The sequence below is a fragment of the Bos javanicus genome, chromosome 7, assembly GCF_032452875.1.
Source record: "Bos javanicus breed banteng chromosome 7, ARS-OSU_banteng_1.0, whole genome shotgun sequence".
In the NCBI taxonomy this organism is placed as follows: Eukaryota; Metazoa; Chordata; class Mammalia; order Artiodactyla; family Bovidae; genus Bos; species Bos javanicus.
In genome coordinates, this window is record NC_083874.1 from 38,724,891 (window position 1) to 38,741,313 (window position 16,423).

The 16,423-nt window shown below is 44.2% G+C and overlaps 2 protein-coding genes and 1 pseudogene across 2 annotated transcripts; 2 read left to right on the top strand and 1 right to left on the bottom strand.

The window, feature by feature from the left end:
• Nucleotides 1–326: 326 nt before the first annotated feature.
• LOC133252089 (ubiquitin-conjugating enzyme E2 G1-like) lies at nt 327–1,247 on the top strand (annotated as a pseudogene).
• Nucleotides 1,248–2,511: 1,264 nt separating this feature from the next.
• On the bottom strand, nt 2,512–4,053 carry LOC133251092 (elongation factor 1-alpha 1-like). Its single transcript, XM_061423106.1, has one exon. It carries the CDS (start codon nt 4,036–4,038, stop codon nt 2,656–2,658), a length of 1,383 nt encoding a protein of 460 aa, XP_061279090.1. The 5' UTR covers nt 4,039–4,053; the 3' UTR covers nt 2,512–2,655.
• Nucleotides 4,054–9,990: 5,937 nt separating this feature from the next.
• On the top strand, nt 9,991–13,986 carry LOC133251096 (transmembrane emp24 domain-containing protein 9). The gene is made up of 5 exons (XM_061423123.1): nt 9,991–10,212; nt 10,389–10,489; nt 11,555–11,680; nt 12,032–12,178; nt 13,147–13,986. Exons 1-5 carry the CDS (start codon nt 10,029–10,031, stop codon nt 13,294–13,296), a joined length of 708 nt encoding a protein of 235 aa, XP_061279107.1. The 5' UTR covers nt 9,991–10,028; the 3' UTR covers nt 13,297–13,986.
• Nucleotides 13,987–16,423: the final 2,437 nt, after the last annotated feature.

Sequence of the window (16,423 nt, forward strand, 5' to 3'; positions counted from 1 at the left end):
TGGGTTGGGAAAAGTCCCTGGAGAAAGGAAAGGCTATTCACTCCAGTATTCAGGCCTGGAGAATCCCCACGGACAGAGGTGCCTGACGGGCTACAGTCCATGGGGTTTCAAAGAGTCGGACACAACTGAACGACTAAGTACAGCACACCCGTGGTTAGGACTTGGCGCTTTCATTGCCATGGGTCAGGGTTCAATCCTGGTAGGGAAACTAAGCTCCCACAAACCCTGTGGTGTGGCCAAAAACAATAATAATAAAATAAAATATTCTCTTGAGTTAGGCAGTGGCAGGGGAGACACAGGTGGGCCCCACCAGGCCGGTTGAAGGAATGGAGGGCAAGCAAAATCCTGTACCACTGCCCCAGCCCAGCCTCCCTCAGTTTGGACCTGCTGGTGGTGGGGACCCTGGTTCCTCAGCACACCCAGCTCCAGCAGCCCCAGAGCCTGTCCTCAGTCCTTCCAAAGCCTCAGTGCCAACCGAGACTCTTGGTGAAGACAGTTGGTAGAACTCAACAAAAATCCAGTGGAAGGCTTTTCAGCAGGTTTGATAGATGACCATGATCTCGGGAAATCCTTACTATTGTTCTTCCTAAAATAAAATTCATTATAGAAATCTGGAGCCCAAATGTTGATAAAAATGATGAAACATGCATTGCTATTCTTCACAAGCCTGAAAAAGATAAATATGGCTATGAAAAACCTGAGGAACGCTGGCTGCCTATTCCCACTGTGGAAACCATCATGATTAGTGTCATTTCTGTGCTGGTAGACCTAATGGAGACCCATCTGCTAATACTGATGCTGTGAAAGAACGAAGACAGAAATGGTGAATTAAAATGGAATGTTGGGGGACTTTCCTGGTGGTCCAGTGGGCTAACACTCCATGCTTTCACTTCAGGAGGCCCGGGTTTGATCCCTGGTCAGGGAACTAGATCCTGCATGCCACAACTAAGACCTGAAACAGTAAAATGAATTAATTAAAAGAAAAGGAAAGGTGCCTGCTGTGTAAGGAAAAGCCAAGAGACTGCTTTTGAGTGACATTTATTCAACAGCTGTAACTTCACTTATTTCAGGGACTCCAGTTGAGAAACATGGCACTATTTTCCTTGCACTCTACCCACCTGTTGCTGGACTTCTGTTGTAACAAGTTGGCAAATAACAGCTAGAACTGGGCTGCAATAAAACATGCCAGTATCAATGTTGACAAGAGCTTAAAAAGTGCCAACTTACAGATAATTATGCATTTCAAATTCTATGAACTGCTTTAACCTTCAAGAAGAATTGTAAAGAACTGTACATAGTATAATGTGATCCAGATAGTATACATGTGTTTATGTACATCCACAAATATACCTTGTACCAGATAATGTTTTCTTGTAGTAGAATAAGAATCACGTAAATTCTGAAAGATTTTAGCAGGTTTTCTTTCCCTATTGTTTTTTTTTTTTATCAGTTTTAAAAGATTCCTTAAAGCAAGTCAGATGAAAAGCAATTAGAACTAAAAATTTCCATTTAATTTCCTTTTTTTAAAATGTATGGGAGTATTTATTTACATATTTCTTGAGGCAAATCATCTACAGTAGTAACTTGAAAACAGTTCTAGAAGAATTGTGGAATGTCTATTTATAAATGCATTGGACAAAGCAGTAGTTACAAAAATCTCAGCCTTGGCAGGTTGATGGATCAGGCAGATAAATAATTATTTCCATATCTATAATTAAAGCACATATTTTTGAATGTTTCCATCTTCAGTTCACTTCAGTCACTCAGTCGTGTGCGACTCTTTGCGACCCCATGGACTACAGCAGGCTCACTGTCTATCAGCAACTCCCAGAGTTTACTCAAACTCATGTCCATCGAGTTGGTGATGCCATCCAACCATCTCATCCTCTGTCGTTCCCTTCTCCCGCCTTCAATCTTTCCCAGCTTCAGGGGCTTTTCCAGTGAGTCAGTTCTTCGCATCAGGTAGCCAAAGTATTGAAGTTTCAGCTTCAGCATCAGTCCTTCCAATGAATATTCAGGACTGATTTCCTTTAGAATGGACTGGTTGGATCTCCTTGCAGTTCAAGGGACTCACAAGAGTCTTTTCCAACATCACAGTTCGAAAGCATCAATTCTTCAGCGCTCAGGTTTCTGTATAGTCCAACTCTCACATCCATACATGACCACTGGAAAAACCATAGCCTTGACTAGACGGACCTTTGTTGGCAAAGTAATGTCTCTGCTTTTTAACATGCTGTCTATGTTGGTCATTACTTTTCTTGCAAGGAGCAAGCGTCTTTTAATTTCATGGCTGCAGTCACCATCTGCATTGATTTTTGAGCCCCAAATCACTTAAACATCTTAACATAATATGTTTCCGTCTTTTTTTTTTTCTCATTAAGCTTTTTTTAATGGGTCTCAAATTCTGTGACAGATTTTTGGTCAAGTTGTTTTCATTAAAAAGTACTGATTTTAAAAACTAATAACTTAAACTGCCACACACAAAACATATGGTCCACAAAAACATTCTCCTTTCCTTCTGAAGGTTTTACGATGCATTGTTATCATTAACCAGTCTTTTACTATTAAACTTAAATGGCCAATTGAGACAAACAGTTCTGAGACCATTCTTCCACCACTGATTAAGACTGGGGTGGCAGGTATTGGGGATAATATTCATTTAGCCTTCTGAGCTTTCTGGGCAGACTTGGTGACCTTGCCAGCTCCAGCTTCCTTCTTGTCCACTGCTTTGATGACACCCACAGCGACTGTCTGTCTCATGTCACATACAGCAAAATGGCCCAGGGGAGGATAATCAGAGATGCTCTCGACACACATGGGCTTGCCAGGAACCATATCAACGATGGCAGTGTCACCAGATTTCAAGAATTTAGGGCCATCTTCCAGCTTTTTCCCAGAACGATGATCAATCTTCTTCAGCTCAGCAAACTTGCAAGCAATGTGAGCTGTGTGACAATCCAGCACAGGTGCATGTCCAGCACCGATTTGGCCTGGATGGTTCAAAACAATCACCTGAGCTGTGAAGCCAGCAGCTTCCATGGGTGGGTCATTTTTGCTGTCACCAGCCACATTGCCATGACGGACATCTTTGACAGACACGTTCTTGACATTGAAGCCCACATTGTCCCCAGGAAGGGCTTCACTCAATGCTTCATGGTGCATTTCTACAGACTTCACTTCAGTTGTTACATTGACTGGAGCAAAGGTGACCACCATGCCAGGTTTGAGAACACCAGTCTCCACTCGACCCACAGGGACAGTACCAATACCACCAATTTTATAGACATCCTGGAGAGACAAACGCAAGGGTTTGTCAGTTGGGCGAGTTGGTGGCAGGATGCAATCCAGAGCTTCAAGCAGGGTGATTCCACTGGCATTGCCGTCCTTACGGGTGACTTTCTGTCCCTTGAACCATGGCATGTTAGCACTTGGCTCCAGCATGTCGTCACCATTCCAGCCAGAAATTGGCACAAATGCTACTGTGTCGGGGTTGTAGCCGATTTTCTTAATGTAGGTGCTGACTTCCTTAACAATTTCCTCGTATCTCTTCTGGCTATAGGGTGGCTCAGTGGAATCCATTTTGTTAACGCCAAGAATTAGTTGTTGCACACCCAGGGTGTAAGCCAGAAGGGCATGCTCATGGGTCTGCTCGTTCTTGGAGATACTGGCTTCAAATTCACCAACACCAGCAGCAACAATCAGGAGAGCACAGTCAGCCTGGGATGTGCCTGTAATCATGTTTTTGATGAAGTCTCTGTGTCCTGGGGCATCAATGATGGTAACATAGTACTTGCTGGTCTCAAATTTCCACAGGGAGATATCAATGGTGATACCACGCTCACGTTCAGCTTTAAGTTTGTCCAAGACCCAGGCATATTTGAAGGAGCCCTTTCCCATCTCGGCAGCCTCCTTCTCGAACTTTTCAATTGTTCTCTTGTCGATCCCGCCACATTTGTAGATCAGATGGCCAGTCGGGGTAGACTTCCCTGAATCTACGTGCCCAATGACGATGTTCATGTGGGTCTTCTCCTTTCCCATTTTGGCTTAGGTTTAACGGTGGTTTTCACAACACCTGTGTCCTGGCGGCAAACCTGTTGCGAAAAGGGTGTTTCCATCTTAAACATAATAAAAATCCAAACATGTGGACCAATCACTGCTATGAAGCATCATCGTCACGGTTTTACCCACAATTCTCTCAGTCAGGCACTGACTCAAAGGAGCTGGAGTTACTTTCTCCCAATTGCATATTGATTTATGTAGATTTCTCAGGACTTCTTTCTGAACATTAATCAATGCTGTTTCTTACATTTGGTGTATAGACTAGAGATAGTCATTTGTAAAGTGTTACAATACTACCTACTCCAAGTTACCTACTAGTAGGTGGGATGAAAAAAAACTATTTCACAAATTAATGCAAAAAGCCCTAACAATTCTATTTTGGTTTATAGTATCTCAATTTTAGGAGTAATATTATCAACTTCTCGATTACCTGTACAAATGGATGGGGAAAAACCATAGGTCTATAAATTACAGTGAGTAATCAAAAAACTTTACAAGTGCATTCATCTGATTGTTTTCCAGAATATCTATGTTTTGTTATATAATAAATATTTTCAAACAAAATCAACATGTATTAATGTCCTTAAACCATCCAGGCTTCATTAAACTCTTTTCACTTACTAAACTTTTGTATCTTCTTTGTTTTGACACACTTTCCTTGCTCTTCTCTTCTGTATGTCAGGAAGTTTTCAAATCATTTAGTTCAAATACTGAACTACTCAATAGGCAGCTACTTGATTTTTTTTTCTTTTTCTGTATGCACCACCTGGCATGTAGGATTTTCGTTTCCCGACCAGGATCAAACCCGTCCCCTGCAGTGGGAGCCCGGAGTCCCAACTGCTGAGCCACCAGGGAAGTCACAACTACTGATCTTTAAGGATGACTTCGGAGGAGTGGTCCTCACCAGGTGCTTTATCCCTGTTGTTTATTTGCGCCCATCTCTTGGATTGGACATAGTAATAACAGTTTTCGTTGTTGAGAGCTCTTTTCAGTCATTATCCCCAAGAACAAAGAAGAGTTGGTTCTAAATTCAATTCAGATTTAAAATTATTAAAATTTACCCCAAACAATACAAAATTTGGTTTTATTTTTGTCCTTCAGTTACCCAATGTGAAGTCTGGATAAATAAAGAATGCACAACTATAGCTTTCTATTTAACTTCTATTTTTGCTATTTAAAATGCTGTTTACCCTCAAACCCTTCTCCTTCTTCATATTCCTTTGCCTCTATTCTATACTTGAGATTTTTTTCTCACCTATTGTAAAAGAAATTGTGATGTCTATTTTCATACAATTTGATTTTGGAATTTTGTCACCTGATGTAGTGAGTTCTTCCAAAATAAAGTTTTTTTCCAATAAAATTTTAAAAAGTAAAATGAAATGAAATGATCCTCTTGCAAATAGCATATAGTTGGTTGTGTTTTTTACCCATCCTGCAAATCTTTGTCTTGACTGGAGAGTTTAATCTATTTACATTTAATAAATTATATTTAAAATAATTACTTATCAGGAGGGATTTACTTCTGTCATTTTGCAATTTTTTTCTATTTCCCTTATAGTTCTTTGTTCCTCATTTCTTGTGTTTACTTCTTTTGCATAACTTTGTGTAGTGAAACATTAAAATTCCTTTCTCATTTCTTTTTGGGTACATTCTTTTTTTTTTTTTTGCCATACCTTGCCATACACGGGATCTTAATTCCCCAATGAGGGACTGAGGCTGTGTCTTATGCAGTGGAAGCGTGGCGTCTTAACCACTGGACTGCCAGCAAAGTCTCTTGTGTATATTCTTTAGCTCTTTTCTTTGTGGTTACCATGGAGATTATATTTAACATCCTAAAGTTATCACACTCTAATTTGAATTTATACCAGCTTACCTTCAATAACATATAAAAACTCTGCTCCTTTAACAGCTCTGTTCTCACCCCTTTCAGTTGTTTATTACAAAATTTTATCTTTATACATTGTAATGGTTATTTTTTTTACTATAAAAAGAAACTAACAGTTGGTGCATGCAGTAAGCTGAATAAATCTCCAAAATTATGCTGAGTGAAAAAAGCCAGTCTCAGAAAGTTACATACTGTATGATTCCATTTATATAACATTCTTGAAATGACAAAGTTATAGAAATGGAAAACAGATTAGTGGTTGTCTGAAGTAAGAGGGAGTTAGGGGTTGGGTAAGAGGGTAGGGAAGTGGGTGTGGCTATAACAGGACAACATGAAATATCCTTGTGGTGAGAGAACTACTGTTTCTGGACTGTATCAATGTCAATATCCTAGTTGTAATATTGTGTTATACTTTGCCAAGAGGTGATGGGACCAGATGCCATGATCTTAGTTTTCTGAATGTTGGCATTTTAAGCCAACTTTTTCACTTTCCTCTTTCACTTTCATCAAGAGGCTCTTTAGTTCTTCTTCACTTTCTGCCACAAGGGTGGTGTCATCTGCATATCTGAGGTTATTGATATTTCTCCCAGCAGTCTTGATTCCAGCTTGTGCTTCATCTGGCCTGGAATTTCACATGATGTACTCTGCATATAAGTTAAATAAGCAGGGTGACAATATATAGCCTTGATGTACTCCTTTCCCAATTTGGAATCAGTCTGTTGTTCCATGTCCAGTTGTAACTGTTGTTTCTTGACCTGCATACAGATTTCTCAGGAGGCAGGTCAGGTGGTCTGGTATTCCCATCCCTTTAAGAACTGTCCACGGTTTGTTGTGATCCACACAGTCAAAGACTTTGACATAGTCAATAAAGCAGAATAAATGTTTTTCTGGAACTCTCTTGCTTTTTCGATGATCTAATGGATGTTGGCAATTTGATTTCTGGTTCTTCTGCCTTTTCTAAATCCAGCTTGAACATCTGGAAGTTCATGGTTCATGTACTGCTGAAGCCTGGCTTGGAGAATTTTGAGCATTACTTTGCTAGCATGTGAGATGGGTGCAATTGTGTGGTAGTTTGAACATTCTTTGGCATTGCCTTTCTTTGGGACTGGAATAAAGACTGACCTTTTCCAGTCCTGTGGCCATTGCTGAGTTTTCCAAATTTGCTGGCATATTGAATACAGCACTTTCACAGCATCATCTTTTAGGATTTGAAATAGCTCAACTGGAATTCCATCACCTACACTAACTTTGTTTGTAGTTATGCTTCCTAACGTCCACTTGACTTCACATTCCAGGATGTCTAGCTTTAGGTGAGTGATCACACCATCATGGTTATCTGGGTCGTGAAGATCTTTCTTGTATATTTCTTCTGTGTACTCTTGCCACCTCTTCTTCTGCTTCTGTTCTGTTAGGTCCATCTTCTGCTTCTGTTAGGTCCGTACCATTTCTGGAGTTTATTGTGCCCATCTTTGCATGAAATGTTCCCTTGGTATCTCTGATTTCCTTGAGGAAATCTCTAGTCTTTCCCATCCTATTGTTTTCCTCTGTTTCTTTGCATTGATCACTGAGGAAGGCTTTCTTATCTCTCCTTGCTATTCTTTGGAACTCTGCATTCAAATGGGTATATATTTCCTTTTCTCCTTTGCCTTTAGCTTCTCTTCTTTTCTCAGCTATTTGTAAGGCCTCCTCAGACAACCATTTTGCATTTCTTTTTCTTGGGGATGGTCTTAATCACTGCCTCTTGTACAATGTCACAAACCTCCATCCATAGTTCTTCAGGGACTCTGTCTATCAGATCTAACCCCTTGAATCTATTTGTTACTTCCACTGTATAATCGTAAGGGATTTGATTTAGGTCATACCTGAATGGTCTAGTGGTTTTCCTTACTTTCTTCAATTTAAGTCTGAATTTGGCAATAAGGAGTTCATGATCTGAGCCACAGTAAGCTCCCGGTCTTGCTTTTGCTGCCTGTACAGAGCTTCCCATCTTTGGCTGCCAAGAGTATAATCAATCTGATTTCGGTATTGACCATCTGGTGATGTCCATGTGTAGAGTCATCTCTTGTGTTGTTGGAAGAGGGTGTTTGCTATGACCAATGTGTTCTCTTGTCAAAACTCTGTTAGCCTTTAACCTGCTTTGTTTTGTACTCCAAGGTCAAATTTGCCTACTACTCCAGGTATTTCTTGACTTCCTACTTTTGCATTCCAGTCCCCTATAATGAAAAGGACATCTTTTGGGGGTGCTAGTTCTAGAAGGTCTTGCAGGTTTTCATAGAGCCATTCAACTTCTTCAGCATTACTTGTCAGGGCATAGACTTGGATTACTGTGATACTGAATGGTTTGCCTTGGAAACGAGCCGAAATCATTCTGTTGTTTTTGAGATTGCATCCAAATACTGCATTTCAGACTCTTATGTTGACTATGATGGCTACTCCATTTCTTCTAAGGGATTCTTGCCCACAGTTCAGTTCAGTCGCTCAGTCATGTCCCACTCTTTGCAACCCCATGGACTACAGCATGCCAGGCCTCCCTGTCCATCACCAACTCCCAGAGTTTACCCAAACTCATAACCATTGAGTTGGTGACCATCTCATCCTCTGTCCCCTTCTCTTCCCACCCTGAATCTGTCCCAGCATCAGGGTTTTTTCCAATGAATCAGTTCTTTGCATCAGGTGGCCAAAGTATTCTTGCCCACAGTATTAGATATAATTGTCATCCGAGTTAAATTCACCCATTCCAGTCCATTTTAGTTCACTGATTCCTAAAATGTCGATGTTCTCTCTTGCCATCTCCTGTTTGACCACTTCCAATTTGCTTTGATTCATGGACCTAACATTCCAGGTTCCTATGCAGTATTGCTCTTTACAGCATCTACCTTGCTTCTATCACCAGTCACATCCACAACTGGGTGTTTTTGCTTTGGCTCCTTCCCTTCATTCTTTCTGGAGTTATTTCTCCACTGATCTCCAGTAGTATATTGGGCACCTACTGACCTGGGGAGTTCATCTTTCAGTGTTCTATCTTTTTGCCTATTCATACTGTTCATGGGGTTCCCATGGCAAGAATACTGAAGTGGTTTGCCATTCCCTTCTCCAGTGGACCACATTTTGTCAGAACTCTCCACCATGACCTGTCCACCCTGGGTGGCCTTAGATGGCATGGCTCATAGTTTCATTGAGTTAGACAAGGCTGTGGTCCATGTAATCAGTTTGGTTAATTTTCTGTGATTGTGGTTTTCAGCCTGTCTGCCCTCTGAGGGACAAGGATAAGAGGTTTATGGAAGCTTCCTGATGGGAACTTATAGCAAATGTTGATACCCCAGTGAAAGCGAGTCACTCAGTCGTGTTAGACTTCTTGTGACCCCCCATAGAATATACGCGTCCATGGAATATATGTATCAATGGACCATAGAGTCCATGGAATTCTCCAGGCCAGAACACTGGAGTGGGTAGCCTATCCCTTTTCCAACAGATCTTCCTGACCCAGGAATCGAACTAGGGTCTCTTGCACTGCAGGCGGATTCTTTACCAACTGAGCTACCAGGGAAGATTGGGATGTCTCTAAAAAGCTTAACTTTAAAAATACCTGAAAGTAGTACCATAAAATGTTATCATTTGTTAATTCTGTAATTATCTGTTAATTCTGAGTGGTGGTTACAACAGCAGTAATATAGCATGTAGTTAAAATAGCACAAAGGAAAACACAAGCAGAAGCAAGCCCAGAGCGGCAGATCCTACTTCCCAGGGAAGTCAAGCATCCTAGGTTAGGCTCCTGTCCCTTATCATAATTCGCTTGCCGACTCAAAGTACGTTAGTTTCATCATCTGCAGAACAAAACAAACTGATAATCAACACCAGTCACTGGGCGGCGATGAGAGTTAAAGGGGAAAAAAAATCCAATTCTGCAGCTCTAATTTGGCCCTAGATAGGAGCGGCGCCCCAATCAGGTACTGCCGCGCCGCGGCCTCGGAGCATCTGGGACTTGTAGTCCACCCGGCGGAACTCGCTGTCCCGGCAGCTCCCGCGGCAGCGGCTGGGCTACGTGGCGAGGCAGGCTGCGCCTGCGCGGGCAGGTGGGGGCAAGATGGCTGCTGAGCGGAGCTTGTGGGTCGTCGGGCTCTGCCCTGGGTCCCGGTTGGGTAGGGTCGTTCGGGTCCTCCTCCTATTGCTGTGGTTTGCGGCCCGCGGAGGCGCGCTGTACTTCCACATTGGGGAGACGGAAAAAAAGTGCTTTATTGAGGAGATTCCGGACGAGACCATGGTTATAGGTACGGGGGAAGGGAGAGAGTTTTCAACAAGACCGCGGTCTTGGGGTGGGGGTGGGGGGAGTGCGGGAGAGTCATGTCTTCAGAGCCGGGGGCAGGCTGCCTCGCAGTGCCCTGGCCACCGTGGACCCGGCGCCACCTTGCGCTCCTCAGACTGGTCTCGCCCCGCTTCCCTCCAGGAAACTACCGGACGCAGCTGTATGACAAGCAGCGAGAGGAGTACCAGCCGGCCACCCCTGGGCTTGGCATGTTCGTGGAGGTTAAAGACCCAGAAGATAAAGTGAGTCGGCCCCGCTGAGCCCCGCACCCCCAACCCCGCTTTGCACTTGGGCGCCAGATCAAGCAGACATTGGTACTTCCCCTCATAGTTTCCGCATCTGCTAAACTGGTAAAAAAAAAAGAAAAAGAAAAAAAAAAAACCGTTGGTACTGTGGGAAGAACCTGCGTTTTCACTCCAGTCTAACCTTGGGCTGTTTCGGTGCTAGCTGCTTCTGTCAACTTGTTACTGATCTCAGTGTGACTTCGCCAAGTCAGTTGCTTTCCCTGAGCCATTTTTCTAGGTCTGTGAAATAGAAATTCATCCATCTTACAGATGTGATGGGTGGATTAATTGTGGTGCTGGAAACCAAAGAGTTTTGTTGACTCTAAAGCTGTGGCATATAGACTTTAGGATATCAGGGAACAGGGTATTTTCCAAAAAGAAAGAGCAGCTTTTATTTTGACGAATAAGGATATTAAACCATATCCCAAACCAACTAAACAAAACCGTTTAGCTGTCAACCTTTCACTTAGAAGAATCAGTGAAAGAGTTGAAAGGGCATGAGTTATGAATAAAGTAAAGAGCTTTCCAAGAGTGGCCACATGCCAAGTTCATGTCAATCCCTTTCTCCAGATAGCTCAAAGGCAAGTTTTTGGCAACTGCTGCTAACAACATTGGAACTTTAGTGTTGTGGGGTGTCTCTGCTTGTCAACTTTTAAGGTACTTAGAGCCAGTGTTCTTGCCTGGAAAATCCCAGGGACGGGGGAGCCTGGTGGGCTTCCGTCAATGGGGTCGCACAGAGTCAGACACGACTGAAGCGTCTTACCAGCAGCAGCAGCAGTAGAGCCTTAAGCACCATTCAGCCTGCTCAGACGGTAAAACGTCTGTCTACAATGCGGGAGACCCCGGTTTGATCCCTGGGTTGGGAAGATCCCCTGGAGAAGGAAATGGCAATCCACTCCAGGACTATTGCCTGGAAAATCCCATGGACAGAGGAGCGTGGTAGGCTACAGTTCATGGGGTCGCAAAGGGTCGGACACGACTGAGCAACTTCACTCAATGCTCATTGAAGTCTCTGCTCTCCAGGTTATCCTGGCCCGGCAGTATGGCTCTGAAGGCAGATTCACCTTCACCTCGCATACCCCTGGCGAGCATCAGATCTGTCTTCACTCCAATTCCACCAAGTTCTCTCTCTTTGCTGGAGGCATGCTGGTAAGTGGACCCATGTTGGATTTTTTCAACCTATAGCTCATCAAGACTGGGAACTGGTGGTACTGTAGGTGACTGTCAGATTTTGTGTCTCTTAATACAACTGGGTTTCCAGTGAACATTAAGGGGGTGGTTGCAGAGCTTTCTGTATATGCTTTGGTAAGAGCATCAGCCAAGGCTTATTCTTGCCTTTGGGCCTAGAGCCCCATAGGACCAGACACTGAGGAGGCCTCAGTCAGTGTTGGCTAAATGAACAAATGAAGAAAGGTGGGAGGACCAGCTATTAGGCACTGGCAGGAAGACAGAGCAGGGCTACCTGATTCTCCCAACCTTCCTTATCTTGTCTGCCTCCAGAGAGTTCACCTGGACATCCAGGTAGGTGAACATGCCAACGACTATGCAGAAATTGCTGCCAAAGACAAGTTGAGTGAGCTGCAGCTACGAGTGCGACAGCTGGTCGAGCAAGTGGAGCAGATCCAGAAAGAGCAGAACTACCAGCGGGTGAGTGGCTGGGCAGGAGCAGTGGGCCTCTTCCCAGAGGCTGCCCACTGGCTTAGCCAGGAGTTGCACATCAGATTCATTATAAATCCAAGGGACTTCTGTGTCTGTGCTGCACTGCCAGCCTAAAACGTGGGATGGGTGTTACTAATTCTACTTTGTAATTGAGAAGACAGTCTCTTAAGAGGCTGTCATTGTCTTATTAGGAGCCACACAGAGTGACAGAGCAGGAATTGATACCAACACCTTGGGTGTTCTTTCCATGGTTCTCAGTGCCCCCAGGATTAGGGGTTTCAAACTCACTTGTGTCCCAGAGCCAGGCCTGTACCACGAATGGATCTGTGACCGTAAGGACTGGTAGAATAGCAACCTATCTAAACGGGAACAGCTGCTGTTGTCAGCTGAAGACAGCATTGCAGAATTGCTCACCCAGGGTTTTAAGAGATACTTAGGGGTCCAGGTTTTTGGTTTTTTTTTACGTAAAAAATTCTGAGTTTTAAATGTTGTCTAAACATTGTGTGAGCCTATAAAATACATGTGTGGGCTCAATTCAGCCCCTGGACCACCAGTTTGCAACCTGTGCACACAGTATGCAAGGAGCAGTTTGGGAGACCCAGGCAGAGGGCTCAGAGCAAATCCATCTCTGAGTGTCCCAGGACAGCTCTGTCTGATAGAGTAATGCCACAGTCACTTTACCACTCCTCCAGGCATCACGGTAGGACCAGGTGAGGGCTTTACCTGACAGATGAGCCAGTGGACCTGGGAGAAATGAGTGGGTTTACCCAGGGGCATATGGCTGGTGAGGATGAAGACAATTCATTCCCAGGCGGGGTGGTTTTTTTCAGACACTTGGAACCTGGGCAAAGTTAGTTGGTCCTGGGGCATCCTCTGGAGAGGGAACCCAGTGGTTCTAGTGGCCCCAGATGAGGCTCAGTCAACTCAGGCTTCTCTTCTGTTTTCCCTTCCCACAGTGGCGAGAGGAACGCTTCCGGCAGACCAGCGAGAGCACCAACCAAAGGGTGCTGTGGTGGTCCATCCTGCAGACCCTCATCCTTGTAGCCATCGGTGTCTGGCAGATGAGACACCTCAAGAGTTTCTTTGAAGCCAAGAAGCTGGTGTAGCCATCCCAGGCTTCCCAGCCCAGCCTTCCTCCCTGGCTGGGGAAGAAAGGACCTCCTGGACTGACTTCTCTCTGGCAGGAGGACTGGTTTCCAGCCATGGGTATTTGGAGGGGAGAGGGGCCACAGCCCAAGCCGAGGGCAGCAGCTTGGCTGGCTAATGTGAGCAGGTGGTTGGGTAAATGCCTGCCCCCTCCCCTGGGCCCTTTGCAGTAATCTGGTGAAGCCACCGGGAGCCCTACTGACACCTCAGAATCACAGTGTTACTGATCAGGGATGTGAGCCTGTTATCTGGGGTGACTGGGGGGAGGGGAGTGGGTGGGCAAGCCAGTCTTCCTTGTGTCTTCCTTTGCTAACTTGGAACTTTGACCAGGTTGGGGCATAGCTGTGATTCCCTGCCACCCAGGAAACCTCACTATTCCCTCCTTGGGCCTAGACCCAGCCTGCTGATCCAGGGTTTGTGTCAATTGAGGGTGGGGTATAGGGAGTTGCAATGTGGGAAAGTAGCCCTGAGGTTGACCCCAGGTTCTTCACGTGGTTGTTCTTTTGGGGACTGAAGAAACTGGGGTCAGGCCAAGCAGAGGCCTTGGTGCTGGTTGGGGATGGGGCCTGCAGAGTCTTAGTTACTGATTTCATTTTCAATAAGTCTAGGTTTGTTACATTGGTTTCCCAATTAAAAAAATTGACTTCTTGTCCAGTGTAAAGTTACTCTTCTGCCAGTGGGCATAGCACTGTAGGGTGCTTGAGGGAATGTCAAGCTTTTCCAGTGGGCAAAGCACTTCACATTTTAAGACGAGTACCCACCTGTGGACTTCATTCCTTTCATCCTCTCCAATCTTCTAGTGGCAGTGGGTGGTGGTCTTGCCCAAAATCATGCGACAAGTAAGTTGTGCAGTTGGTGCTAAAATCCATACCATTTCTTCTGTGAATTTGCCATCTCACCAACCTTTCCAAAGCAGGTGGACAGAATTGTTCTGGTGCTTCAAAAAAGTGCCTAGTTAGTGAAGGTAGTATGCACTGATCAGAGGACTGCAACACGTGTGGAAGAACAGGAAGCCCTGGGCTGGGGGCAAGAGGAAGGTACTGATGGGCTTAACCAACAGCACGGAATCTCAACAAGGACTTTGAAGGAGAGGAAGGATTCTGATAAAAGAAGGGGGACAGGGGTGATTGAAGGGAACAGAGGCAAACAGCTGGTGTGGAGATAGACGGGCATTGTTTCAGCTAGAGTTGAGGGGGCAATGAGAAAGCTGGAAAGGAAAGTTGGTTAGTATTAGAAAGTTGAATCCCAGGTAAGAGATTTGGACATTGCCAAGTGTTCAACAGAGTTTTGAGTATTAGAACCCTATGAAAATAAATACAAGGGAGGTTAATTTCCTCGTGGCTCAGTCATAAAGAATCCTGCCAATGAGGGAGACCTGAGTTCGCTCCCTTGGCCAGGCAAATCCCCTGGAGAAGGAAACGGCACCCACTTCTTGCCTGGGAAATCCCTGGCAGGATACAGTCCATGGGTTTGCAGAATCAGACGTGATTTAGCGACTAAACGACAACAATCTAAAAGTATGTAATGAGACGGAGTGGGAAGGCAAGTTTGGGGACTACTTGAACTGCTAGGAGACTAGTCTGAACACACACTGCCACATAGACCTCCACATTTAGGGAGAAAAAAATTAAGAACAACTTTAAATGACAGAAAAACTGTGACGATAGTTAACCTCATTACTAACATTATTCAGTAGTATGGTATATTTGTTAAAATGAATTAACCAGTAGGGCTGTGCTCAGTCATTTCAGTCATATAGGAAGGACTCTGAGCCCCCCTGCCGGGGATTTCCCAGGCAAGAATACTGGAGTGGGTTGCCATTTCCTTCTCCAGGGTGAACCAGTAGGGATAGTCCCTGCTTTATACAGATTTCCTTAGCTGTTACCTTGTGTCTTTTTTGTTCCGAGAGCTCATGTAGGAGATATCATTATTACATTTAGTTGTCTTTCTCCTTGGGCCCTTCTTGGCTGTGACAGTTTTTCAGATTTTCCTTGTTTATTGACTTTACAGTTTTCAGGAGTACTGCTCAGGAATTTTGTAGAATTTCTCTGAATTGCAATTGCTCTGATGTTTTTCTCATGATTAGACTGGGGTCCTGGGTTTTTGAAAGAGCACAGAAAGTGTCATTCTCATCCCATCATATTAAGGGTACTAATTATCAACATGACTGGATATCACAGTTTAGTTAAGGGGCTTCCCTGTGGCTCATTGGTGAAGAATTTGCCTGTCAATACAAGCAACATGGGTTCAATCCCTGATCTGGGAAGATTCCACTTGCCAAGGAGCAACTAAGCCCACGTGCCACAACTATTGAGCCTGTACTCTAGGGCCTGGAAGCCCCAACTACTGAAGCCCGAGTGCCCTAGAGCCTGTGCTCAGAACAAGAGAGGCCACTGCAATGAGAAACCTGCACAACACAGTGAGAAAGTAGCTCCTGCTTATTACAGCAACCAGATAAAAGGTCAAGCAACAGTGAAGGCCCAACATGATAAAAAAATAAAATTATTTGAAACATTATTAATTTGGAATTTTACATGAAATCTGATTTCTTGAGGTAGATCTGATACTAGAGGGGCTTCATTCTGAGATGACAACAATTGGCTGGATTGAAGAGTCTCCTTAAGGTGAGCTTGTGCTTTCCAGGCCAGTCCCATCTCCCAGTTTCCATCATTGGCCTTACCTGACTGGTCTCTGCAGGGGTCACCCTTGCCTTTGTCATCAGCTAAATCAAGGCTGGATTTGTCAAGGTTTTAGTATAAGGTACGGTGACCTGGGAGAGCTCAGCAGGAAGGGACCAGTGGGTTTGTATGCTGGGTTAAAGGGAGAAAGGGGGTTGCTGGGAGTGATTAATTTCCTACACATAGTGAAGTCCTCTCGAACCAGTAGTTGAGATCATAGACTGTGCAACCAAACTACCTGGGCTTATATTTTGAACTACCTCTTCGTGCCTTAGTTCACTCGTTAAAGATGGCATATGTACAATACACATAAAGACAGAGATAGCAGTAGTAAAGAATTTGGAAAAATGACTGGCACATGGTAAGAACTCAGTGGATGTTATTAGCTATTTATTAGAAACCTTAAAGT

Bases quoted from the DNA above. Each gene is read 5' to 3' on its own strand.
- LOC133251096 (XM_061423123.1), top strand. From the start codon at position 10,029: ATGGCTGCTGAGCGGAGCTTGTGGGTCGTCGGGCTCTGCCCTGGGTCC. The intron at 10,213-10,388 runs GTACGGGGGAAG...GCTTCCCTCCAG, and splicing joins GGACGAGACCATGGTTATAG to GAAACTACCGGACGCAGCTG. The intron at 12,179-13,146 runs GTGAGTGGCTGG...CCCTTCCCACAG, and splicing joins AAGAGCAGAACTACCAGCGG to TGGCGAGAGGAACGCTTCCG.
- LOC133251092 (XM_061423106.1), bottom strand. From the start codon at position 4,038: ATGGGAAAGGAGAAGACCCACATGAACATCGTCATTGGGCACGTAGAT.